The following is a 27,807-nucleotide window of genomic DNA, read 5'->3' on the forward strand; positions in this document are numbered from 1 at the left end:
GATCTACCTGACACACACTGACCATTACACTGTCCCACACTGACCTACCTGACCCACACTGATCATTACATTGACCTACCTGTTGCACACTGATGCACACTGACCTACCTAACGCACACTGACCTACCTGATGCACACTGACCTACCTGACACACATTGACCATTACACTGACCCACGTTGACCTACCTGACGCACACTGACATGCACTGACATACACTGACCATTACACGTCAGACTTCAGGTGACCATGACCTCCACCTGTAGCTCAGCCGTAGTGTGTGGGGCACCCATCCCAGTAGACAGCAAGCAGACAGAGACAGGAGAGGACAGAAGAGGAGAGGAGAGCCCTGTGCGGGGATCTCATAGTGCTCGACGCATTGTAATTCCCGCCTTCTGGAGCCTGCAGCACCTATGATGGATGTCACATGTCCCGCGGTCCTAGCGGGTCAGATCAGATCAGTCCCCGTTCAGGCTCGGGGCTAATAACAGATTTGTGAATGCCCAAGAGCGGGTTTTTTTGGGGGTCCACTTGGGGCTCCAGCCCCCCTTAGCCCCCCTCCCGACGCCACTACCCCTGCCCATTGGCTAAGATACCCTATATACTCCTAATCTGTCCTTGCTTTGCCCTTGTCTTATCTAATGTCACTAGGTACCCGGCCACCTAGCGGCAGAAGAGAGAAGTGCAACAATTCCAGACTTAGGGTGAACTCAATTGATCCCTAACAATTGGCCAAGGCAAATACACCTGGCAGGTAAATTTAGGAGCAACCCTGCCCAGACATCAGGGTGCTACATCTTAAACAAAAATGAGCAAAGTTTTGTGTATTTTAGTATAGTTATTTTTTAGATTTAGATTTCAGCACAAAAATCAGTGCATATGCTAAGCTTCTTACACATGGGCACCTGACCCTGTGCAACACAAATTTTGGCATAGTTACCCTGCCCGAGAAGCCTAGGTATTGTGTACAGCCACCTATAGACCCATGAATGGCTGTACATGGCTGTATTTGGATTTTTTTTTATATGCCTATGCTTACACGAGTACCGTCGTATACCCATGTACAGGTGCACAGCCATGCATGTCTATGGGTGACTGTAAGCAACACCTGGGCTTCCTGGGTGAGGGAAACAGAATTTAAGCTGCACGTTCTCAGGCACCCATGTGCAAAGAGACTTTAAGAGTTACATTTTCCTATTTTATATTTTATAATGTTTAGTTATAATTTTTCACCAATAAAAAATATTTTATACTTTATGTACTGTTTACAACTTTTTAGCCCTGACCAAAGGAGTGCTTTAAGCCCTTGAAACATATTGATTTAAGCCAGCCATAAATGGTTCGAATCTCGGCCAGATTAGCAGGAACTGGCCAAGATTCAAACCATGTATGGGCAGGCTGAATGTACCCAAGTTGATAGATCGATTAACTTGGGTACAGTCAGCCTGTTGGGTTTTACAGGCGACTACTTTAGCGTCTAGCAACAATCATTGTTTTCTCCTGGTGGGGTTGGCTTCCCCCGACCCAGCTGGGAGAACACAATAGCTCAGTGAAAGGGATTCCCCCCATCAACACTGACTGTTCTGATGGGGAAATCAAGCGATTTTCTTTCCTGCAATTCATGATTCTGCTCCGTCTATGTCTGGCCTTACACTTTATGAGGAAATAAGTATACATTTTGGACTCCTAACCAACGGTGTGGTGCCCCTGACAATATACAAACACAATGTGCTCAAGCTAATACCCTACAAACAATTCAAATTTCTTGTTTATTTAGTGAACACCCATTAAATATTCATAATGTTGGAGGAAAAATAGTAATTGAACCCTTGAAGTTATTAGCTGTAGCAATAACTTCAAGCAAGGGCTTTGCGATTAGACCTGCACTACGTTCAGGAGAAATTTTTCACCATTCCTTTTTACAAAACTGCTTCAGTTCGTGGTGTGATTGTCTCTCTTGAGGTCATTCCATGGCATCTCTATGAGGTTAAGGTCTGAGCTCTGACTGGGCCAAAAAAAGCGCCCGAAAGCGTATTTTCTTTTTCTAAGGCCAGTCTGTGGTGAATTTATTTCAATGCTTATGGTAATTTTTCTGTGGCCAACTTCTTCTAAGCTTAATCTGGCATACAGCCACCCTGATATTATCCTGTAGGATATTTTGGTAGAGGTCAAGGCCCTGAGGCAGCAAAGAAAACCCACATCATGATGTTCCCTCCACCATATCTTACCATTGAGATAATGTCTTGATGTTGGTGAGCTGTGGCCTTTTTGTGCTATACATAGTGCTGTTCCCAAACAATACAACTTTTGTTTCATCACTCCACAAACCATTTTACCAGTATTGTTGCAGTTTGCACAGGGTGCTCTTTCACAAACGTCAGGCACGCAGCAATTTTTTATTTTTTTTTGGACAACAGTGGCTTCCTCTGGAATGTTCTGCCATGGACATCCTACCTGTTCAAAGACTTATGTATGGTGGATTTAAGAACAGAGATGTTTACCAGTTCCATTTATGTCTTCAAGCCTTTAGCTGTTACTTGTGGGTTCTTCTTTACCTCACTGAGCATTCTGCATTGACCTTGGAAGTCATCTTGACTGGACGCCCACTTCTAGGAAGAGTAACCAAAGTACTAAACTGTCCCCAACTATAGGCAATTTGTCTAACAGTCAACTGGTGGATGCCTAAACACTTTGATATTGCCTTGTATTCCTTATGCTGATCAACTACTCTTGATAATATATATTCAGACAGCTGCTTTTTGCAAGGCATGGTTTACATCAGCTGATGCTTCTTATGAACAGCACTCTTAAAATGTTTGAGTATCTTTTATCAATCAAAGTAGCTCTAAACCACACTTCCAAACTCATTTCATTAATTGGACTCCAGGTGTGCAAACTCCTGACTTTAATTAGCTTTCGTAGAAGTAATTAATCTATGAGTTCACTTATTTTTTCCTCCAACACTGTGAATGTTTAATGGGTGTGTTCAATGAAGACACAAGAAATTTGAATTGTTTGTGTGTTCCGCTTAAGCACATTGGGCACCATTCACAAAGCGGTATCTACCACTTTAGTCAGTGCAGTCCCTGTACCATATTCATACAAAATACCAGTCAAAGGGAAGATGCTTTTACAGGACACAAGTGGCGTATCAAAAACAACAAAGTTAAATTAAAGTATAGCTAAAGGCAAAGCTTTTTTTTAGTTATGGACAGAGGGGACAGCAGTAAATGTTCTAATACCTCTCAACCCTATCCAAAACTAAAAAAAAAAAGGTTTACCTTTAGTTATTCTTTAAGTAAATACAAAATATCTTTATAAATGTCAAATACTGAAAGAAAATAGTATAAAAAAGTCACACACATATATAAATACCCTTCTTCCACCAATAAAAAATACAACAATGTAGAAGAAGGATCTTTATATATGTGTGTGATTTTTGATACTATTTTCATGCAGTATTTTACATTTTTAAGATATTTTGCATTTACTTAAAGTAGAACTATAGGCAAAACTTTTTTTTCATTTTGGATAGAGCAAGGGAGGGCTATAACACCTGTTAGATTTTTATTCGCCATCTTTGTCCCATTGCGGAGATTTTCCTTCACTTCTTGTCCCATAGCCAAAACGGAAGTGAGAGGAAATCCCTGCAAATTAAGAGAATTCCTTGGGGACCCCCAGGTCACAAGAACTAGTGTCCCCATTGGAAGATTTCCCTTCTATTACTTTTCATGGCGACAACCCAAAATTTGTGATTTTCTTTTACTTTAATTTTAAATAATAATAGAATAATATATAAAAACAGGAAAAATAGAGAAGGTGGGCACATACAACAATATAAACCTGATAGGTGTTCTAATCCCTCTCCACTCTATCCAAAACTTAAAAAAGTTTTTCCTTCATTTATACTTATATAAACCACAATAATTTCTATATTTCCATATTTAGGTTTCTGTGCATTATTGTTAAGAGAACTGATCCAAAAAGGCAAAGACTGCTCAAAATAGGCTATTATATTTTTATATTCCTAAATACTGCATGACTTGACCACTACTTAATTAACGCATGCATTTAATTATTTATGTCCTTCTGTGAATTGAGTTTAATGTCTTTTCATGCGCTATTTACCGAGCGTTTTCAGCACTTTGCCGTAAATACCGCAAAACGGCATAGTAAATTGACAGTTTGTGTCCGGACACCTAAATATTGCACAAGATCTGTTTTAGTGAATGGAGCCCATTGTGTTTGTCTATTGTTGTGACTTAGATGGGGTTTAGATCACATTTTATGGCAAATTACTGCAGAAAACAGTCAATCCCAAGGGGTTCACATACTGTTCCTTGCCATTGTAATTTGTGCTCCACTTTCATGTTTCTACAGGAAACAGACACATTGATATGGTGGACTTTGAAATTAGATTAAATCTTTTTGGTGGGCAATATTGCGACCTAATCATTTTTTGTAGAAAGGGTTGTTCATAGGAAAGATCAGTGACATATTTGAAGAACACTGGCTAGCAGTTACACACATTTGACAATTTCAAATCAAGGTTTTTCCAATCTTATTGTGAATTTTCATAGTATATATTAATATTTCACTTTCGTGATATCGCCACAGCATTTGCTGTTTATATTTGATTTGACCCAAATTTCAACATAAACTTATTGCATAATTCATTATGTAAAACCACACTAACGATGAATTAAAAATTTCCAACCCATCCTATTATTTGCACTTCCATTTAAACATTAAAAAATCAAAGAAAATTTTACCCTAACATGTCTTGATTTTTTTGGCAGTTCAGTGGAAAATCTAAAAGACCAGATTATTGAAAAAATGTAACATTTACGCAGCCATCTTTATGTCTACAGAATAGGTAGTCATACGTAAGTTACATGTACTTTTATAGTTACTGTGTCAATAAAGTATATCTAAATCCAAGGACAAAAGATGAATATATTGCAACTTTAACTTTTATTTTTGTATTGAGCACTGAATTAATTAGGTGTTATTGTTGCGCTATTGTGAATTCTCATATATGCACTTTTGTATATATATTTTATGTCATTGTTTTTAATATTGGACTTCAAACATGTCTGCCTCTGTCCACCTCCAGGTCCGCACTCACTCCTTCCACAGTAACAGTTTCTTCAGCTTCTCCTCCCGCCTAATCCGGTCTTAAGATATGCTTCCTGCTCTGATTGGCTGGGAGGAGAAGCCGGAAGACAATAGCGAATAGTGATTTGCTAATGTCACAAGTAGGTGGGTTTGGGGCGCAGCACTCTGTGCCCCAAACCCAACCTTTTTTTAAGCAAATTAGAGCCTCGGGCTCTAATCATGTGCTTCCAAAATTAAAACCTCATAGAGACCTATGAGTCCGGAACCCAGCATAGAAATTAGGGGGGTGGCGCCCCTGTGCCCCTTATGGACCAGCCGCCGTTGTAGGGAATGATGGGATTAGTAGTTTAGGGAAAAAAGATAAGATTGTTTTGCTATCTGTTCATCTCATAGGAAGTGACAAGGACATGAAATTTCTGGCAAGATCAACAGATATTTTCTAAATTTGCTGAAAATGTTTTTAGCCTGAAAAAAGAAAACAAATGCAGCACTGATTCTAGGGGCCGGTTATCTGAAATGTATTACATTTTTTGTTTTTGGCTGTAGATGTACTTAAAGTCATTGGTGTTTCCTTTTTGAAACCCATTCACATCATAATGCAGTGCTCTGCAATAAACACATTTTGGGCATTGAGAAGCATTGCATTTGTCAGACTTTTCAAAATGAACAGGCTGTCAACAAACCTGAACACATGGAAAAAACTAGGTCCTAAATAATGTTTCTAAGCACATGGCAACGCAACACACAGCTGTGCACATCAGTGTGATGTAATGCAGAGGTGCATTGGGGTGCAATTAACTTGTATTGCACATCTACAGCAGTAATGAGCCTCAATATGCAGGTCACGGAGCACATTATACCATGTGTTATAGTATAAATGAGCCCTTAGTAGCACACTGAGATCCAATACTGTACATAAGGTAAACTTATTTATGGAATAACTTGTGCCATGTCCTGCAAAAGAAGAATTGTAGAATCGTAAAAGTTAAAGAAATCTGTAGACAGCTAAAATTTTCTAAGATTGCTCAAAAATGCAAATTTGCCTCCTTACAACCATGGCAGTGTTCTATACTCTGCTGTGTACGGGATGTCCCCAGAAACCTCATTTCCTGCTTGAGTCATTGCCTTTCCCAGAAGTCCAGTGACAAGCATCCTCTGCAATTCGTTCTTGGTGAGATACTTCTAAGACAAATGCATGCCTAATAAAATGCTGAGGCTGCAACTACTTGCAGACTGATAAGTTGGTGGTAATGAGAGTAAATCCTTCAGTTTGATAAAACCTGATAAGAGATTTTAGGACATGTGAATTAAGGACTTTCCATTATTTTAAATTCCTGCTTTTGCCCAGAGGAAGACCATACAAAATGTGCAACTGTGGCCAGATTTGCCTTGTTCTACCACACCCTTGGACCAGTTTGAATGTAGGGTCAATAGGAGATAGAAAGGTGCAGGATGGCTTTAGAACAATTTTTTTTATCTCAAAAATTTATGGATGAGCTTGGGTTCATCTCTGGGATCAGTCCACACCTGGGAGACAGCTGTCAATGCTAGGCCAATGAACTTCGGGCAGGAGATTGTGGCCATATTATGTCAGTGATGTCATGAGCGACCTTGTCTCTTTGTGTACGTGAAGATATAGAGCGAGAATAGTTGTTCCTTTGCATACATGAAACCAGAGCTTTTTTTTTTCAGAGAATAGGTGCAGAAACTCCCCCTTTCTGAGTCACCCCATTCTCCCCAACCCCCTACCCTCCTCCGAGCACCATTCCATGGTTCCACCCTCTACCCACCTCCCAATAACAATAGACCTCCAGCAGCAACAACAGATCTCCCAACAGCCAGCATCAATTGACCCCTCCCTCAACAATAGATCCCTCCCAGCAACAATTGACCACCCAGAAACATAAGACCCCCCCCGCCCTGCCTCCCCAGCAACAAAAGACCCTCCAACAGACCCCAGCACCCCTTGCCATTACATACATTCAGTGCTGGAGGTGCCAGAACTGCGTCCCCCCACGTTCCCGCTGAAAAAAAGCCCTGCATGAAACTATGGGGAGGGGAAGCCTCCACCCACAGTTCTTTGGCTCCAACATTAATAGCTGCCTTTAGGGTTTGACTGATCCAAGTCCCAATCCCTACTCAACATATAACAATACAGTATTTCGAATGCAGATTGCTAAAGAATGTGAGCAAAAAAATGGAGGTGGATAAATTTATAATTAAAAATACAAGATCCAGAGAAAAAATTTTGAAAAGTTCTCTTCCCACGTCTTGTGAGCAGGTGCCTTCAATGAATGTAATGGTATATGTATTGAAGAAGCAGTAAAGATGGGCACCACTCTAATTAGGCCCCTTTTACATGACCGTTCCTTCAGGTCCACCTATCGGTTTTTCAGGCGGACTTGAACGGATCCTTCATTCACCCCTATGGACTGGTGGGTGTAAACGGACTTGTCACACTCATTTGGACTCATTCTTACTATTGCACAGTCCTTTACATAAAACTGCCTACTGACTGTGAGTAACATCAATAAATGTCTACCTGGAAAATGCTGTGGTCAAAAAGCATTGTTTGTATAGTCCTTCAGTGCCAATTTAACCACTTGCTGCCCTGCCACAGTACATTTACTGTGGCGAGGGGGACCCATTCATAACAGCTAAAGCTGATCATACCCCCAGAGTAGTACAGTATCCCTATGGTGACAATGAGCTGCTCTAAAGACAGGATGAAACTTAAAAAAAATGTTTTTCATAACATGTGTACATACTGTCACCAGTATGTAAAAGAAATTGAGAAAAAAAAAAAAACTTTATTGAATTTCTTAATTTTCCAAAAAACTGTGACAAAAAATTACAACTTCAAAAAACTCGCCCCTTGGACTATCTACTTTTCAAAACAGGAATTTCCATTTGAGGATGTATTTGTACTGTCCTGTCATTTTAAGGGCCTCAAGAAATGAGACTGCCAGTACATCAGGATCGATCATTTTTCAAATACCATAGTTTGTAGACACTATAACTTTCACACAAACCAATTAATATACACTTATTGGGATTTTTTTTTTTTTTTAACCAAAGACGATGTAGAAGAATACATTTTGGCCTAAATTTGTGAAGAAATTAGATTTTATTGGATATGATTTTTAACAGAAAGTAGAAATTTTTTTTTTCATTTATATAATAAATAATAAAAAACTCAGTGGTAACCAAAATATCACCAAAAAAAACTCTATTTGTGTGAATTTTTTTTTTATAAAATGTCGTTTGCGTATAGTGTTGCATGACCGTGCAATTGCCAGTTAACCACTTAAGGACCAAGCCTCTTTTAAACATCCCTTAGAATAGAAAAAAGTATGACAGGACCTCTTAAATATGAGATCTGGGGTCAAAAAGACCTCAGATCTCATATGTACACTGAAATGCAATAAAAAAAAAAAAAAAATTGTCATAAAAAAAAAAAGGCACTTTAAGAGCTTTGGGCGGAAGTGACGTTTTGACGTCGTTTCCGCCCAGCAATGGTATGAAGATGGGTGGGGGCCATCTTCCCCTCACTCGTCTCCATACCCAGCAAGGATCAACATCCGATCGCCTCCACCACTGCCGATGGCTCAGGTAAGCGGCGGAGGGCACCGGAGCGCGGCAGAAGGGGGGCCCCTCTCCCGCTGCCGATAAAAGTCATCGTGCGGCGAATTCACCGCAGAAATCACTATTATCGGAAACTGAACCACTGGCCGAAAAAGAGGATAGCTAGTGCCATAACAACGATATACCTCTTCAAACTTAGGACGTATATTGGTGTGCGGCGGTCCAGAAGTGGTTAAAGTAGCACAGTGCTCAATAGTAAAAAATGCCCTGATCCACGAAGAGGGTAAACTCTTCCGGATGTCACGTGGTTAAAGAATTATCCTTGGTGTAGGCTAAACACGCAATGGGCTCTGATCAGAGAACTGACAGAATCCCCCTACCTCCCGCAGCATTTTTTACTGACAAAACATGGAAAATTTACCGGCGGAGGACATTTTTTACTGGCAACCTGAGAAATTACAGAACTCCTATTGAAAACTAACACTATATTTAAACAGTATAAACATGATATGGAAACACTGACAATGCCTAGAACAAAGTAATTTGCTTGATTTATACTTAAAAAGTCAACACAGCATAAAAATTATGAGCCCCTGATATTTTACTGGCATTTGTAAAAAAAGCACTGATTTTTACAAACTGTCAGTAAATTTACTGGCGGTTGACCACGCTGGTTTGGGATGCATTAAATAAAGAATCCTGGGTAAGACATTCTCCTTCATGACTGCTGGGGCATTTCTTAGAGAGATGAGTTTATGATTGTGTCCAGTCACATGGTGGGTGTAGGGTTGCCACCTTTTCTTCAAGTCAAACTCAAACACTTTAACAGTGCACGGCAGGATTTTTTTTTTGCAGGAACACGGGGGAACGCAGTTTTCTGCACCTCCAGCACTGAATTTACTGTATATAATTGCAAGATGTGCTGAGGTGTGCTTCAGGGTCTATTGATGCTGGCTGCTGGAGGGGGACTATTTTTGCGTGGTTGTCTACTGTTGCTGGGGAGGTCTGTTGTCTACTGTTGCTGGTGGGGGATCCATTGTTGCTGGGGGTCAGTTGTTTCTGGAAGGGAATTACTGTTGAGGGAGTTGAGGGAGGGGTTTGATTGTGGCTGCTGGGAGATCTGTTGTGGCTGCTGGGGGGGGGGGGGGGTATTTTGGTGCAGGGGTCCATTGCTGCTGATGGAATATATTGTTGCTGGAGGGGGGGTCTATTGTTGCTGGCTACAGGGGATATATTGTACTGCTTTTCTTGTTGAATGGTACTTGGCTCTTTATTCTCTAAAAGGAGCTATACTGGGAGGTGGGTAGGGGGTGGAATCAAAGGATGGTGCTCAGGGGTGGGTAGGGAGCGGAGACAAGAATTGACTGCAGGACCTCCCATTATTCTCTGAGAAAAAAGCCCTGGTGCACGGCATTTGTAAAAGAGCTGGGACACGTTTGGTTGCCCCAAGGAGACCAGTAATGTGGTGCGCATACAGTGGGTGTGACCAAATTGTGAGTGTTATGCATGGAATGCAGGGGTCAGGAATACTTAATGTACAGAATGCAGGGGACAGGAGTGTATAATGCATAGTAGCAGTCATGAGTACAAATCAAAAAGAGTATGGGGGGAGTTGGACTTTGGGAGAGGAGAGGGCTCAGGGGCAGACTGACAACTCACGGGGCCCCCAGGGCAATTTGAGATCATGGGGCCCCCTGTGTCCCCCCCCCTACACTCAAGCCACACCCACACAAAGCACCACCTACATATTGCACTGCAAACATTACATGCGTTTATCTTTTTCCCCTTTAGCTGCAGAGGCAGCAGCTGAGGATTTACACTTGCTGCGGCAGGAATTTTACACCCTGTTGCTTTTCGTAGGTGATCACGACCCATTCAAGTGAATGGGGCCACTTTGCAAATACCCTGCAACCATGTGCAATGCACGCAGTTGCAGCATGCAAGTGTGGGATCCAAGGGGTTAAAGTAGGTGATGAGGAGGCGATACAATGCCTCCTCACCGCCTGCTTTAACCCTTTGGTCTCTGTACTGCACAAGGTTGCATGGCCTTTGCAGCGTGGCCCCATTCACTTGACTAAGTCATGCTTGGCAGGCTCTACACATGCCAAGCATGACAGGGTGTATAATTCCTGCTGCAGCTGCGACATGTGCACACCCCATGCCCCCAGTTAAAGGGGGTGCAGTGGGGGGGGTAAAAACAGGGCTCAACTATGGAGTTTTACCGCCCCAAACTGCAACTGTAAAGAAGGCATTACTGTCCTTGTCCTGAAGCCCCTATCACAGTTGCTTTTAGGGGGACCCCTTGGTTGAGAGGGACCCCAGAGATAAGGACAGAGAGGGGCCCCTGAGATAAGGACAGAGAGGGGTCCCTGGGATGGCAGAGAGGGGACCCTGGGATGGGGGCAGAGAGGGGACCCTGGGATGGGAGCAGAGAGGAGCCCTGAGATAGGGGCAGAGAGGGGACCCTGGGATAGGGGCAGAGAGAAACCCTGGGATGGGGCAGAGAGGGGCCCTGGGATAGGGGCAGAGAGGGGCCCTGGGGTGGGGCAGAGAGGGACCCTGGGATAGGGGCAGAGAGGGGCCCTGGGATGAGGGCAGAGAGGGATCCCCGGGAAGGGGCAGAGAGAGGAACCTGGGATGGGGGCAGAGAGGGGACCTGGGATGGGAGCAAAGAGGGGCCCTGGGATTGGGGCAGAGAGGAACCCTGGGATGGGGGCAGAGAGGGGCCCTGGGATAGGGGCAGAGAGGGGCCCTGGGGTGGGGCAGAGAGGGGCCCTGGGATAGGGGCAGAGAGGGGCCCTGGGATAGGGGCAGAGAGTGGCCCTGAGGTGGGGCAGAGAGGGGCCCTGGGATAGGGGCAGAGAGGGGCCCTGGGATGGGGGCAGAGAGGGAACCCTGGGATAGGGGCAGGGAGGGGCCCTGTGTTGGAGGCAGAGAGGGGCCCTGGGAATGGGGCAGAGAGGGGCTCCTGAAATGAAAACAGAGAGTGTCAGGTGGCATCTTTTTGATTTCGGGGAGGAGGGGGTAAGAGGATATGCGTTGGGGGGTGCTTTAGGAGGGGAGAGAACCCCACCTTCCAGCAAAAGTTATCTCCCCTCCAAAAGCACCCCCCCAACACATATCCTCTTAACCCCCCCTCCCATCACTCCTCCATGTGGCATCCTTGTTATCTACCCCCCCCGTCATCCAAACTATGCACAGACCTCAGATAATCAGCGCAGCTATTGCAGTGTGGGATCTCTCCTCCCTGGCTCCTCCTCCCGTCTGTGTACATCGAAGCTGAGGAAGAGGATCCTCAGAGAGCTCTGTGTGATGTGCAGGCTAAGGAGGGAGAGAATCCAGTAGCAGCTGCCATAGAGGGTGATTGCTGCTGTGATAGACTCACCTGGGACTGAGGCTTTTGGAGGGGACTGAATGCTAGCCTCTTGCCTACTGATTATGGGCCCTGGATTTTAAGAGAACAATACTCTTTGTGAGGTGTATGTCTGGGGGCCTTTGAAATAATATTACTTTGGATTCAAGTCCATGTCTCCCCAAGACACACAGACTCTGGGAACCCTGTATAGGGCCTATATGCAATATTAGGAATAGTGACTGCTTCACCACTGAGTCAGAGGTTTGACCTTTCAGGTCAGCCTTGTCGTCTCCTAGCTCACTAACTACAATACACTATACTAAGTACGAGTCACAATAAGTGAACACACTAACTCGCTAGTAGCAAACTGAGCCCTGCTCTATCTCCACTCCAACAACACACTGCAAAAGCCTCCTGTGGGAAGAAACCTTTTATAGTGTGGGGTGGGACTATGTGCACTGAGCCGTGATTGGACAAAGTTATCATAACTTTGTCCAATCAGGGCTCTGACAGTGCTCTGTGCCATAATTGGCAAACGCTGGTCAGGTGCAAGGCTTCATCCAATTAGGGCGCTAGAATGCACTGTGCAGCGCGCAGTGCATTGTGGGGTGCTCAGCAGGCAAACATTCCACCGAGCACCTGCAAATTCGGTTGTTTACCGAACGAGTGAACGGGTGATGTTTAGGCTGAACTTTTGCTCTGCCCGAACGCCCAACTCTATTTTCTATATAAGGATATTTGCATCTTGAATTAAAATTTTAGAAAATTACTAGTAGGTAAATCATGCAAGAATGAAAGCTAGAAACCTACATATTCCTGGCTACTAAACAACAATCGCATCAGATTAGAAACAACCAATTGTGTACTTCCAAGAAGTTAAACAAAGAATAATAGGCACTACAATGCTGGAGAAGTCGGCCTGACTGATACCCAACAAACTATCTTTAAACTTGAACTCCTTGGATAGACTACCATCAATTACCTAGAAGGGATTTAGAACTATTACTTTTATGAAAAGTCAGATTTTGCACCCCCAGTCAGGTCCCTGCAAGAGTCTCCCACCCAACCTATCACCCTATTTACTGACCTACTTCTCTAAAAGAAGTGACTAATGTTAATAAGGCACCAAACATTTTGTGACTACAGGTTGTGAAAATCAGAGCCTTCCAACAGCATGAGGTATTCCGGCACATATTTATAACTGTATTTTATATATTTATATACACTTGATTGCAATTGGGATACCTTGGGCAATGGCAACCACAACCTTACTGAATGACACACATTATAATTAGGTTTAGTCTTCTAGGTGTACATCTTACCTGGATAGATAGGGGTGAGCATGGAACTGTGGAGAAAATATTGGTGTCCTTATCCCTGGAAGTGTCAGCATTAGAGGGGGAACGGGGCGTAAAGTAGTGAGTTCTGGCCGCAGTGCCACCCGGCTATGTCCCAAGCTGATGACAGGCACATGGGCAGGCAGTCCATCTTTTGGTCGCTTTTCATCTGTGGCAGGCTCAGAAGGAGAAGATGGAGAACCACATGGACGGGGAGCAACTGGTGTACTGATTGTCACATCAGATTGTCTGTCTGCAGGGCTACCATCTTCATCCATTGTAGCATGTGGGTAGTCCAGAGGTATGCTTTTGTCATCAGTAGGACACATGGGCACGCAGGTCACCTGAGAAGGAGCATAACAGATCAGATGAATGATCCTTCCTGTGAACCCCCCCTGAGCATATTATGACTAGTCTAGGTTCTATACACTGCCTGCTATCAAACATCAGGTATCCTTAAGCTGGCCATACACTAGTTTAATTTTGTTTAAAATTTTCATTTTAAGAACGTTTGTTCAATTTTCTAATTTAGTGGGGTCCAACCAATGTTCATTTTCGACCGAAGTAACGAGAAAATATGAAGGAGCAGGATGCAAAATTTTCCTTGAATAAGCTATTTTCTAACAGTGGTAGATAGAATAAGGGCCCAAAATGGAACCAGTGTGTGGTAAGCAGAGTCACCCATTCAATAAAACGGTGCTTAAAAGTGGATTCTTCAGAAAGGTTTGGTATTTATTGATCATGAAAACAGGTTAAAACACCATCAATGCGTTTTGTGACTCTTTAGTGGTCACTTCATCAGTAAAAGGTGTACAGTGCACTTTAAAGCATAGAGATCTGTGTGCATTCCTTCAGCCCAGAGTATACAGAGTATACTGTTTTTGTAAAAACTGTATTTTCTGGACGGAAGGAATGCACACAGATCCCTATCCCTATTCTGATTCGGTTTCTATGGGATGCTGCCATTATTGAATAAGGGGGGTTGAATATATTGGAGCTTCTATAGTAACATTTACAGTATGACATCATGACTGCGTGTATGATTGGATACAAGAAATGCATGGGCTCGGGACATGTGGCCTAGGCACCGCACGCGGCCTGAGCCAGGAATCAGGAAATTCATATAGTTTTGCTTGTTGTCCTATTTTTTCTAATATTTACACACTATTATGCAATCATATATTATGATCTTCTATAACATTATAACGCGTACTGGGTTTTGTTTCTATTGTCATGTTTAATTACTATTCTTTTAAAAAAAACATTAGGAATTTGATATACTGTATACACACAGTCCTTGATTAAACAAAAATGATAAATAACCTAATAATAAATATTGCACAAGTAAATGTACACATTACCCACAGCACCCAAAAAGATTCCAGCTGTAATTTTTAAAGGTTACAAAATAAAATATAGATAGATAGATAGATAGATAGATAGATAGATAGATAGATAGATAGATAGATAGATAGATAGATACACACACAGATATGTGCACGTGTCAGCTAGCTGACTAGTTGCTCAGTTGGGTTTTGCATGGACATCAGTAAATAATGTGCCCTGTGTGGACCTGTTGGCTGTGCGCAACATGCCACCAACTGTCATCAGGTGTGTGCATGCATTGTGTGTGCCATGTGTCGCTGTGCAGGGTGTGTGAAGTGGTTAACAGTCTGCACACATGAAAACTTCCTCTCACAGTTCTCTTTTCCACTAAGAATAGATTTCTGGAGGCCGCCACACGCTCTGATCGTAACAACATTCTGATTTAACCCACCGCACACTACACCCAGCAAATACAACAGGACGCCGAGTACCAGAAATCACCACCCATTGATGACAGAGATCAACCTAAATCACCTATTATTTATTTATTATATTTATCCTTACAGCTCCATTGGATTCTGATATACCGTGTACCCTACACAGCACAGCAAGCATAATGTTCTACCATACAACCAGGCCAAACAGGAGGGTCCAACAAACTGCTAACAATCTAATAGCTAAACAGACAAAACATGTGACTACTAGAGATGATTTATGGATGGATGGATGGAAAGATAGATAGATAGATAGATAGATAGATAGATAGATAGATAGATAGATAGATAGATAGATAGATAGATAGATAGATAGACATACTACACTGTGGGGGAGACCGAAAATTACCCTTAAGAATGATGGATGGATACCTAACATATAGTACATCTGCAGTAATACTAATCTAATCTATTTACCGGAGTTATGTATTTCAAAAGATAAATATCAAAGACAAAAATCTAAAAAAACAGAAATAAGATAGATAGAAAGTAGATAGATGGATAGATAGGTAGTTTACAGGACTAAGAACGACCCTTACAAATTCTATGTAGATTGCCAAATTATGGTATGTCTGCATTTATAACATACAATAACTATTAATTCTATAATTTAATTAATAATTCAATTTAATGATATAATTCAATTAATGATATAATTCACTTAAATACATAGATAAGACAAAAAGATAATAGAAAATTATATTAAACTGATTTTTCAATTAATAAATAGCTAAGACTAAATAAATAATAGAAAATAAACAGAGAGACTAAAAATGATCAATGCTGCATTCTAGGGAAAATTGGGCATGACCCTTATGATAGATAGATAGATAGATAGATAGATAGATAGATAGATAGATAGATAGATAGATAGATAGATAGATAGATAGTACATAGGCAGTAATACTATATTATCTAACTATAATTATACAATTATTTCAAAAGATAACATCCAAGGCAAAGTTGGATAACAGAAAGTAAAAAGAAATGATTAAAGTGGCTAGAGATATATAAACAGACAGATAGATAGATAGATAGATAGATAGATAGATAGATAGATAGATAGATAGATAGATAGATAGATAGATAGATAGATAGACATACTACACTATAGGGGAGACTGAAAATGACCCTTTAGAATGATGGATGGATATGTAACATATAGTACATCTGCAGCAATACTATCTAATCTATTTACTGGAGTTATATATTTCAAAAGATAAATATCAAAGACAAAAATCTAAAAAACAGAAATAAGATAGATAGCTAGATAGTTTTCAGGACTGAGAACGACCCTTACAAGTTCTATGTAGATTCCTAAACTATGGTATTTATTCTATAATTTCTATACTTCTATTCTATAATTTGATTAATAATTACATTTAATGATAAAATTCAATTAATTATATAATTAAATTAATACATAGAAAAGACAAAAAGATAATATAAAATGATATAACATGGATTATTCAAATAATAAATAGCTAAGACTAAAAAAAAAAAAGAAGTGACTAGAAAATAAACAGATAGAGAGACTAAAAATGATCAATGCTGTATTCCTCGAAAAATTGGACATGACCCCTATAGATAAAACGAACAAGATCCTTAAAAATGATGGACAGGTGGATGGACAGATGGATGGATGGATAGAGACATAAATAGATACCTAAAATAAAATACATCTGCAATAATATTATGCAATCTAAATATGGTAATGATATATTTCAAAAGATAAATATCCTAGATAAAAGTTGAATAACATAAAGTGAAAATAAAATATTAAGGTGACTAAATGAATATAGATAGATAGATAGATAGATAGATAGATAGATAGATAGATAGATAGATAGATAGATAGATAGATAGATAGATAGATAATTAGAAGACAACACATGGACATAACGCCCATAGACTTACCCGTGTCGCTGTCCATACACCAGCTATACACTACATGACCTTTCTCTTTATCAGGATGGGGGGGGAGACAGCCATATACATTCTGTGGGGTCGGTGGAGTATCTTCGTCACCAAGTTTTGGGGGGCTCTAGGCGAATTTCTCCTGCATGGTTGATAGAAGTAGAGAATCCACTTTAGAAGAGGAAGGTGGAGTTAGTCTCCAGTAAGGGGAGGGCAGGTTAGTGGAGTCCAGTGCGGGAGGATGGGGGGGGGGCATTTCCTCCTCTCCATGGTCTGAGGAAGTCTGGGTCTATAGATAAGAGGCAGGGGTCCGGTCTGTCCAGACTGATAAGAACACAATCCTTCCAATCCCTCCCTCCATTCCACACTCATCAGGGACATTTTATACACTCCTATTATTTCTGCATCACATTTTTTTTTTTTTTATTAAAAACTAATACCTGAGTTATGGTTATTTCTGTGGAATGGCATTGCTGGATATGTACTAGGTTTAGCCTGTGCACAGTAATTTGTGCACAGGTTGTACAGTGTGCTTTTTTTTAACAAAGTTGATAAACTGCCAAAACTACAATAAGCGTCATTTATTACCAGGCAGGAGATTGATGAGACCCATAACAACCAGTCAGAAATCAGCAGACCAGACAATTACAGAGTATCTAAACCCAAGAACAAAAATGGAATATATTGCAGAGTAACAATCTTTAGATGTGATGGGTGCGTTAGGTTTTTCAGGCTTTTTCCTCTTTATTTTTACTTACTAGTAACGCAATTTCTGTCTTAGGGTGACAACGCTCACTCACCAAATTGTATCTATAGAGTGTTGTCACCTTAGGACATGAAGTGCTTTAGGGCTACAGAACATTCCCCAATCTTCATATGATGGGGGGGGGGGGGGGGGGGGGGGTTAGAAAGAATTTGGAACAATACTAAATAATAGGCAGAGATCATAGGACCAACACTTTTTCTACTTATTGAACAAACATAACAAAACCCTTTCAATGATGTATTAACCACTGTCCTACGAAATATTTACCCCCTTCATAACCAGGCCATTTTTTGAGATACGGCACTGCGTTACTTTAACTGACAATTGCGCGGTCGTGCAACGTTATACCCAAATAAAATTTATGTCGATTTTATCCCACAAGTAGAGCTTTCTTTTGGTAGTATTTAAGCATCACTTTTTGTGTGTGTGTGTGTGTGTTATAAACAAAAAACTGACAATTAAAAAAAAGCAAAAACAATATTTTTTACTTTCTGCTATAAAACATATTTGATAAAAAAAATTGAGAAATCAAATTTCTTCATCAATTTAGGCCAATATGTATTCTGCTACATATTTTTGGTAAAGAAATCCCAATAAAAAGAGATCCCAATAAGCGTATATTGATTGGTTTGCGCCAAAGTTATATCTACAAAATGATGGGATATTTACAGGAATTTTTTTAAATTTTATACTAGTAATGGCGGTGATCAGCACTTTATAGCGGTACTGCGATATTGCGGCGGACATTCTGACGCTAAGGCCGCATGCACACAGGGTGCTAAAAAAACGAGCTGCAAAGCCAGGAAAAAGCGGCTGTAAAAACGCTCTTTTAGAAGCGTTTTGCTTTGGCTTTATTGCGCTTTTTAGCCCCGTTAGCCCTTAGAAGCGGTTCTCTGCCCTCTTCTATTTTCCACTCCCAAATCCAATTACTACAGCTTAAAAACGCTTGACGCGGCTTAACACGGCTTAACACTGTATACAGCGTTACGGTGCATTTAGCCCCGTCATTTTTACAGCTGTAACACTGCTGCTCCAAAATGAGCTGGCCCTGGGTTTTTTTTTTTGCAGCTTGAAAACGCCTATGCCACTTACAGCTCCTAAAAGCCTATGAGTGCATGGATACCCAAAATAACACGGAGAGGCATTTTAAATCTGTAACAAAAAAAAAAAAAAAAAGCTCCTAAAAGCAGCAGGAAAAACGCCGACACTTTGTGGGAACCAGTGACACTAATACAGCGATCAGTGCTAAAAATATGCACCGTCACTGTACTAATGACATCAGCTGGGAAGGGGTTAAACATCTAGGGCGATCAAAGGGTTAAATGTGTGCCTAACCAGTGTTTTTGTGTACACAGTGTGGTGTTTTTACTAAGGGATGTGCTGGATTTTATTTCCTGCTTTGCAGGGAAACAAAATCCACCACATCCCCACTGGCAGGACGGAGCTCTGCCTTGTTTACATATGTAGAGCTCCATTCTGTGCCTCCCCTCGCCAATCAGTGGCTGCCGGCGGACATCCATTGGCCGGAACCTGCTGATTGGTTTCTGCTGTGACTAATCACAGCAGAAGCAGCGCACACGTGCCCCCTATGCTAAAGCGCAGAATTGTGTATATATAAGTAATTATGCACAGAACAGCCTGTAGCTGTAAATATGCTATAGAGTGGTTGGGAACTGGTTAGGAGACCAAAAGGAATTGAGAAGAAGTTGATTGTTAGAGTTTAAATACACTTTAGAATTAAAGTGTATCCATGGTGAAAATGTAAATTTCAATATTCATTTCCACATTGTATTCCAAATATTTTTAGCCTTCTTCTATTACTCTGAATGATCCTGAAGTTTGTAAACTTACCGTACTTTGTGAAAATTCCACACATTTCCTTCCTTGAATTCTGTGACACGTAGTCACTATGTCCTGTGAGTAGTCACTGGTGTGTCACACATTTCACAGAGTCTGTGCTTCGTCAGATTCAGCAACCCGTCAGAATGTGTAACGGAAGTGACGGTCCGTCGCCTCCATATTGCTACACCCCGCACTCCTCCACAGTAATGCCCCGTACACACGATAGGATTTTCCGATGGAAAATGTGTGATAGGACCTTGTTGTCGGAAATTCCGACTGTGTGTGGGCTCCATCACACATTTTCCGTAGGAATTTCCGACACACAAAGTTTGAGAGCAGGCTATAAAATTTTCCGACAACAAAATCCGTTGTCGTAAATGCCGATCGTGTGTGCACAAATCCGACGCACAAAGTGCCACGCATGCTCAGAATAAATTTAGAGACGAAAGCTATTGGTTACTGCCCCGTTTATAGTCCCGACGTACGTGTTTTACGTCACTGCGTTCAGAATGATCGGATTTTCCGACAACTTTGTGTGACCGTGTGTATGCAGGACAAGTTTGAGCCAACATCCGTCGGAAAAAATCCTAGGATTTTGTTGTCGGAATGTCCGATCAATGTCCGACCGTGTGTACGGGGCATTAGGATACACTGAGAAGGGGAAAGCAGATATCTTGTTACACCCACCAGAGTTTTGCATTTTACACTTATATTTAACAGTACATTTAGTTTATATAGTGAAATACAGTAGTTAGAACTCCGTCTGGTTAGATGTTGAATTTTAAAAGCAGCGGCAAACCTGCTGATCTCACAGGTTTGCTAATCTGACAGAAGTTTGCTGCTTTTAAAATTAAACATCTAAACATTCAGACGGAGTTTTAAGTACTGTATTTCACTATATAAACTCAGTTTACTGTTAAAAATAAGTGTAAAATGCAAAACTCCGGTGGGTGTAACAAGATGTCCGCTTTCTCCCTTCTCAGTGTATCCTTACTGTAGAAAGGTGCGGGGTGTAGCAAGATGGCGGCAACGAAACTTCACTTCCGTTACACATTCTGACAGGTTGCCTAATCTGATGAAACACCTGCCTTCTGATCTACAAAAGAGCTGAGAGGAGGAGTTTCAGGAGGTCAGAACAGGAATCTGCTTGCAGGCAGCGAGGTACCATTGGATATGTAGTCCTTAGACATTGAGGAGAAGCTGCAAAGCATGCTGGTAATCCAGGAAGTTGTGGAAAGAGATGACCAGCAGGCAGGCATTACTCACAACATGAAAGGAGATTTTTCAAGTAAACTTATATTGGATTGTCTGATATAACGATTGTTATTACAATGCTGCTCTTGTAAAATGAAAGTGTATGCTGTAATCAGTGAACTCCTGTAATTAGGCAATGGTAACCGTTTGCAGAATAGAACATTAAAGTGGTTGTAAAAATTCCCATTCACCAGTTCACTTTTTCACAAAAAAATTAAAAGGTGAACACACACTGTACAACCTCTGTATTGTGCAGCCATTGCTCTGTATTTTGCTGGCATTACTCTGTATGATGTGGGCATCGCTCTGTATTGTGCGGGCATTGCTCTGTATTGTGTAGTGTTGCTCTGTATTGAGCGGGCATTGCTCTGTATTGTACTGGCATTGCTCTATATGGAGCGGGCATTGCTCTGTAGTGTGCGGGCATTGGTCTGTATTGTACTGGCATTGTTCTGTATTGTATGGGTATTGCTCTGTATTTTGCTGGCATTAGTCTGTATTGTGCTGACATGACTGTGTTGTGTGGCCATTGTTCTGTATTGTACTGCCATTGCTCTGTATTGTGCTAGCATCAGTCTGTATTGTGTGGGCATTGCTCTGTATTATGCTGTCATTACTCTGTATTGTGTGGGCATTGCTCTGTGTTGTGTGGCCATAGTTCTGCATTGTACTGCTATTGCTCTGTATTGTGTTAGCATCGTATAGCGCAACCATTGCTCTGTATTGTGTAGCATTGCTCTATATGGTGCGGGCATCAGTCTTTATTGTGTGGGCATCTCTCTGTATTGTGCAAGCATTGCTCTCTATTGTGCAGGCTTTCCTCTGTATTGTGCTGGCATTACTCTATATCATGTGGGCATTGCTCTGTGTTGTGGGGCCATTGTTCTGTATTGTACTAGCATCGGTCTGTATTGTGTGGGCATCGCTCTGTATTGTGCAACCATTGCTCTATATTGTGTGGGGATTGCTCTGTATAATGCGGCTATTGCTCTGTATTGCGTGGGCATTTCTTGTATTGTACTGGCATTGCTCTGTATAGTGTGGGCATTGCTCTGTATAATGTGGCAATTTCTCTGTATTGCGTGGCCATTGTTTTGTTTTGTGTGGGCATTGCTCTATATTGTGGGGGGGTTGTTCTGCATTGTGTGGGCATTGCTTTATATTGTGTGGGCATTTTGCTGTATTATGTGGGCATTGCTCTGTATAGTGTGGGCATTGCTCTGTATTATGTGGGCATTGTTCTGTATTGTGTGGGCATTGCTCTGTATAGTGTGGGCATTGTTCTGTATTGTGTGGTCATTGCTCTGTATAGTGTGGGCATTGTTCTGTATTGTGTGGGCATTGCTCTATATTGTGGGGGCATTGTTCTGCATTGTGTGGGCATTGCTCTATATTGTGTGGGCATTGTTCTGTATTATGTTGGCATAGTTCTGTATTGTGTGGGCATTCCTCTGTATAGTGTGGGCATTGTTCTGTATTGTGTGGGCATTGTTCTGTATTGTGTGGGCATTGCTCTGTATTATGTGGGCATTGCTCTGTATTATGTGGGCATTGCTCTGTACTATGAAGGCATTGTTCTGTATTGTTTGGGCATTGCTAGGTAACGCTGTGGGCATTGCTCTGTATTATGTAGGCATTGTTCTGTATTGTTTTGGGCATTGCTTGTATTGTACTGGCATTGCTCTGTATAGTGTGGTCATTGCTCTGTATAATGTGGCAATTTCTCTGTATTGCGTGGCCATTGTTTTGTATTGTGTGGGCATTGCTCTGTATAGTGTGGGCATTGTTCTGTATTGTGTGGTCATTGCTCTGTATAGTGTGGGCATTGTTCTGTATTGTGTGGACATTGCTCTGTATAGTGTGGGCATTGTTCTGTATTGTGTGGTCATTGCTCTGTATAGTGTGGGCATTGTTCTGTATTGTGTGGGCATTGCTCTATATTGTGTGGGCATTGTTCTGTATTATGTGGGCATAGTTCTGTATTGTGTGGGCATTGCTCTGTATTATGTAGGCAGTGTTCTGTATTGTTTGGGCATTGCTAGGTAACGCTAAACATTTTTCAGAACACTAATACGAGAAGGTAGTTCTTTTCACTGGCAATAATATAGATGGGAAAGGTGATGAATGCTCCTTCCTTGGAGCATGACGCAAAGATATTGATGCTGATTAACTAAATAAAATAAATAGGAGCGGGGATAAGCCATGGGAGTGAGATTGCTTTTTGTGCCTGCAACGAACGTGTATGAACATGATCCAAGAACCTATTTAGCTGCTGCCAGGATTCGTACATGCACGTTCCATGTGTATGTGTATGGTGAAGTCTTAGTTTGTTGTGCACTTTGAGCTTGTTGACGGCCGACCCGAACGTGGCTCATCCTCAGTGGCTTCCTTCTCGTCGCGAAAGAGTTTGAACAAGCCGTAAACACATTTTCTGCTCACAGCTTCTATCCCGTACACTTGCACCAACATTTCATGCGTATCCGTCAACGTTTTCCCCAATTTGTAGCAGAACTTGATGTTCACTCGTTGCTTCATTGCACTGTGACCATACCTCTCACACTGAATATGTTCGACTGCCTGCAGTGTGTTTACCCTGATGATCACGTGTACTCCGCGCTAGGTGGCGCTTCTGGACCTGTCTCTGGATAGCCATGCATGCGCAGTCACCCAGCCCATGTTGCCGTTGAGATATCGGACCATTTATCAAACTTTTTTAGACACACCTTGTATGCTATACCTGTGGGATCCCTCTGAAAACTAAAAATCACTGTATTAGACACCACTACTCCAATGATATCCACTATCTTCCAGGTCCCCTGCTGAGTGGCTGTCAACAGAGGGTGTGTCACCTCCCTACCCCTCCACCTTGTCCAATCAGAGAATGCTTTACAGTCATGAGAAAATATTCTCTGTATTCTCTGAATGGTGCCTGCGCCAAGTGTCCAACCTTCTGTGTATACAGTAGGATGGCCGCTCGGCCCAGGACCTAGAAGCAAGTGGAGATCACCAGAGTAGCAATGCCTAGTACAGTGATTTCAAGCTTTTAGAGGGATCCACAGATATTGTACATGCATAGTTACAAGCTAGACCAATGTAAGGGCGGCCATACATGGATCGAAATTCGTCTGGATCATCAAGACCAGATGAATGTCAATCCATGTATGCTTCTACCGATAGACTTTTGTACAACCAGCTCTCTGGTTTTTACCAATCAGTTCTGCCAGCCGGATATCTACCGGCCAACAGAACACAATAGCACAGTTGGAGTGATTCCCCCGTTCACATCGAATGTGTGGATGGGGGAATCAGGTCTTTTTTTTTTTCAACCCGCTGGTTGAATGAAAAAAAATTGGTTTAACCACTTCACCTCCAAAAGATTTACCCCTTTCATGACCAGGCCATTTTTTGCATTACAGCACTGCGTTACTGTAACTGACAATTGCGCGGTCGTGCAACGCTGTACCCAAATAAAATGTGTGCCTTTTTTTCCCACAAATAGAGCTTTCTTTTGGTGGTATTTGATCACCTCTGCGTTTTTTGTCTTTTTGCGCTATGAACAAAAACCGGCCAACAATTTTGAAAAAAGCCCCCAATATTTTTAAATTTCTGCTTCAAAACATATTTAAAAAAAAATGTTGCACCCTCTAGGTAGGTAGACGCTAGAGTAGGATAATTTTAGGTTAGGTAAATTTAGGCAGGCCTGGTTGGCAGCTAGGCCTGTTTGTTTCGATTTGGTCTGGGCTGGGAGTGGCTCAGGGTAGCAGCTGGTGACTCACAGGCAGCATCACTGGGACCTCCCTCTTTTTTACAGAAGGTTCTGGAAAGAGGGGAGGAGAGGTGGAGCTGCCTGGGGTATTCCGAGGAGCCCTGACCAATGCTCAAGTGACGGTGTCAGTGTGTTTTTTATTTAATTTTTTAATTATTTTTACAATTTAACCTTTTCAATATTTCTTTATTACAATTCTTTTTTTTCATTAGCCCTGTTGGGGGGGGGGCTTTGGTGAGATATCAGGGGTCTTAACAGACCCCTGACATCTCCCTTTTGAGACAGGGAAAGGGACCGAGGACAGAGATTCCCCAGTCCTTTTCTCTGCAGCCTCAGCTGCACTGAAGATGAATGGACAGGAGATAGTGGCTCCTTCCCATTCATTAACTGAAACATCGCATGCTCAGTGACATTTATGAATGAACAGAGTCAGTGATCACAGACTCTGTGCATTCGGAAAAGGAAGGAGCCGGTAAATGACAGATTTACCAGCTCCTTCCTCTGCTCTCCATCCTGACACTCAGGATTCTCACATTTTTCAAAGTGGAATTAAAAATGTTGTGAATGCTTAATGAAAGTTGGGTGAATCTTAGGTGAAAATATGTTAAATAGACCCTTGAGTCAACATGTTTGTTTTTTGATTCGATCTTTCAGAGCATGGAGATTTGATTAAATTAAAATGAAGGAAATATTTGGAAATATTTGCACAAATTGAAAAATTGAAAACATCATGCTCAAGACCATCAAAGAAAAAAAACTTCCATATACAACCTGCCATTCCCATTGAGTCCAGGAAAGACAGTTGCTCATTCAGACCCCACTAGCTATGAACACAAGAGATCCCATCAACCCCCCTTTTATAGAGGAGGCACTACGGCTATTCTCTTGCTCTTTTTTACATTATCCATTCACACATTAATCCATCCTTTCTTCCTTCCATCCTTCCATCTTTACTGAATATAATAGCACCCACTGAATTGCTTTGGATTCTTTTGAACAGTTTAGACTGTTGCGAAACTACAAGTCCCATGATGCATTGCAAGGCTGACAGTTACAAGCATGACTCCCACAGGCAGAGGCATGATAGGACTTGTAGTTTCGCAACAGCTGGAGGGCCACCAGTTTGAGACCCCTGATTTACAGTGATCCTTGTTTCATCTTGGAGCAAATCAGTTAGAAATCTACTTTAAATGTATTTTATTTGTTTTTTTATAGAATGGTGAGGGGCTAGGGAAGGGGAAATTGAAATGTTTTCGTTCTAAAGTAGGGGTCTCCAAACTTTCTAAGCAAAGGACCAGTTTCTGAAAAAGCCTAGGGTGCTCCATGAAAATTGCATCCTGCCAAAAAAAGGTTAGCCTGCCCCTGCCTACCTCCTAACTCCCAGTTGGATATTGCATCTGCCCATCACTATGAAAAACCAATAGGGATTTGAAAAGGGGAAAGAGCAGTATATGACTTTAGCACCAACACCAGATAAATCACACAAATACCAAAAAGGTAAACCACCATACTGTTGTTGAGGATATAAAGTAGTAGGAACCATGGCCCATATATGGTGGGAGTGTCCAAAAAAAAAAAGAAATACTGGAGGGAAGGTGCTGCAACAAATAAAAGAGATTGCAAATATAGAAATACCAGAAGACCCATGCTTATTCAATGGCACAAAATGTCTAATAAAGCAATATAAAAATAACATGATACTGCATTTACTAAATGCAGCAAAAAGTCAGATACCACGACATCGGCAAGAACCAGAGAGTCCCACATTAGGAGATTGGGTCAAAAAAGTGGAAAACACACACAAAATGGAACAATTATGGTGTAGTGAGGAGGATGAGATTTAAACTGATTTGTGGAAAAGTTGGCTAGATTAACAAAAACAAAGAAATATACAGGAATGGTGCGAATATAAGAGACAGGGAGGAGGAGGTAGAAGGGAAGAAACATAGGGACCATATATTGAGGAGAGGGGGAGAGGTGGGGATGGGGAAAAAAAGAGAGGAGGTGTGGGGTGGGATTGAGTACGGTAATTATAAAAATGTCAACAATAACAATTTTAATGTTTGTATTAAATATATTGAAAATTATTAAGAATATTATAAAAAAAGAAAGTAACACCATTAGAAAAAAGAGGAACTTGTCTAGTCTTGTCTACTGGAAAATGTTATGCTGCAAAGATATTGAGCAAGCTTTCATATAGATCATAAATAATGAATATGTTATAATATGTGTATCGTTATGATTGGTTAAATGAATAAAGGAGGTTTGCTCCTTATAGTAAAGGAAATATGTCTAACATGTCTATCTAACGCACCTATCATATAATATGCATATGCATTATATTTGTATCTGATTGGTGGGCAGAAATGTTGCCACCCACCTGTTTCTACCTCTGCCAGGTTAGCCCCCCATATCAAAATTTTTGAAAAAATCTTATGCAGTTTGTTAGATCTTTGTTAGATCAGATTAGAGCAACCGTTGTTTGCGTTAGATCTCACACAGAAGAAGAAATATTAACAGTTATTTGCTGAGGGGGCTAACCCGTCATCAGCCCCCCCTTATCAAAAAATTGACCAAACAGTTAGCTATTTTGGAAGCAATTTGTTAGATCCGGTAAGATCAAGCAGTTTTAACGTTAGATCTCACATAATTAGAGACTTATTAAGTGATTAATGAGGGGGGCTGGCCCCCCCTTATCAAATTTTCTGGCCAAAAATAATTCAGGCTAAAAGATATTCGTTAAATCCGGTAAGATCAAGTGTTTTTAATGTTAGATCTCACATCATTTCAGAGATATTCCACATCAAAATAGAGATATTGGGTGGTACATATGGACGGGCTGGCCCCTCCTTATCAAATTTTCTGGCCAAAAATCATTCAGTCTAATAGATTTAAAAAAAAAATTAAAGCAACATTGTCCTCCAATGCTTGCATGAAAAGGCGAACGCGCGCATGCACGCAAACAACGATCACCCCACACATGTGAGGTATCACTGTAAACGTCAGATCATGAGCAGTAATTTTGTCACCAGACCTCCTCTGTAAATC

At 41.4% G+C, this 27,807-nt stretch overlaps 1 protein-coding gene across 1 annotated transcript in view; it reads right to left on the minus strand.

Annotated features, from left to right (window-relative positions):
• Nucleotides 1-17,353, minus strand: part of LYL1 (LYL1 basic helix-loop-helix family member) — a 33,355-nt gene extending 16,002 nt beyond the window's left edge. The window contains exons 1-2 of the mRNA XM_073622654.1: nt 17,132-17,353; nt 13,380-13,738 (exon numbers count right to left, since the gene is read on the minus strand). Of these exons, the coding sequence (XP_073478755.1) occupies nt 13,380-13,723 (344 nt within the window). The 5' untranslated portion in view covers nt 13,724-13,738; nt 17,132-17,353. The remainder of the gene's footprint in view (nt 1-13,379; nt 13,739-17,131) is intronic.
• Between the last annotated feature and the right edge of the window lie 10,454 nt (nt 17,354-27,807).

This window comes from Aquarana catesbeiana, linkage group LG03, assembly GCF_042186555.1.
Source record: "Aquarana catesbeiana isolate 2022-GZ linkage group LG03, ASM4218655v1, whole genome shotgun sequence".
NCBI classification, from domain to species: domain Eukaryota; kingdom Metazoa; phylum Chordata; class Amphibia; order Anura; family Ranidae; genus Aquarana; species Aquarana catesbeiana.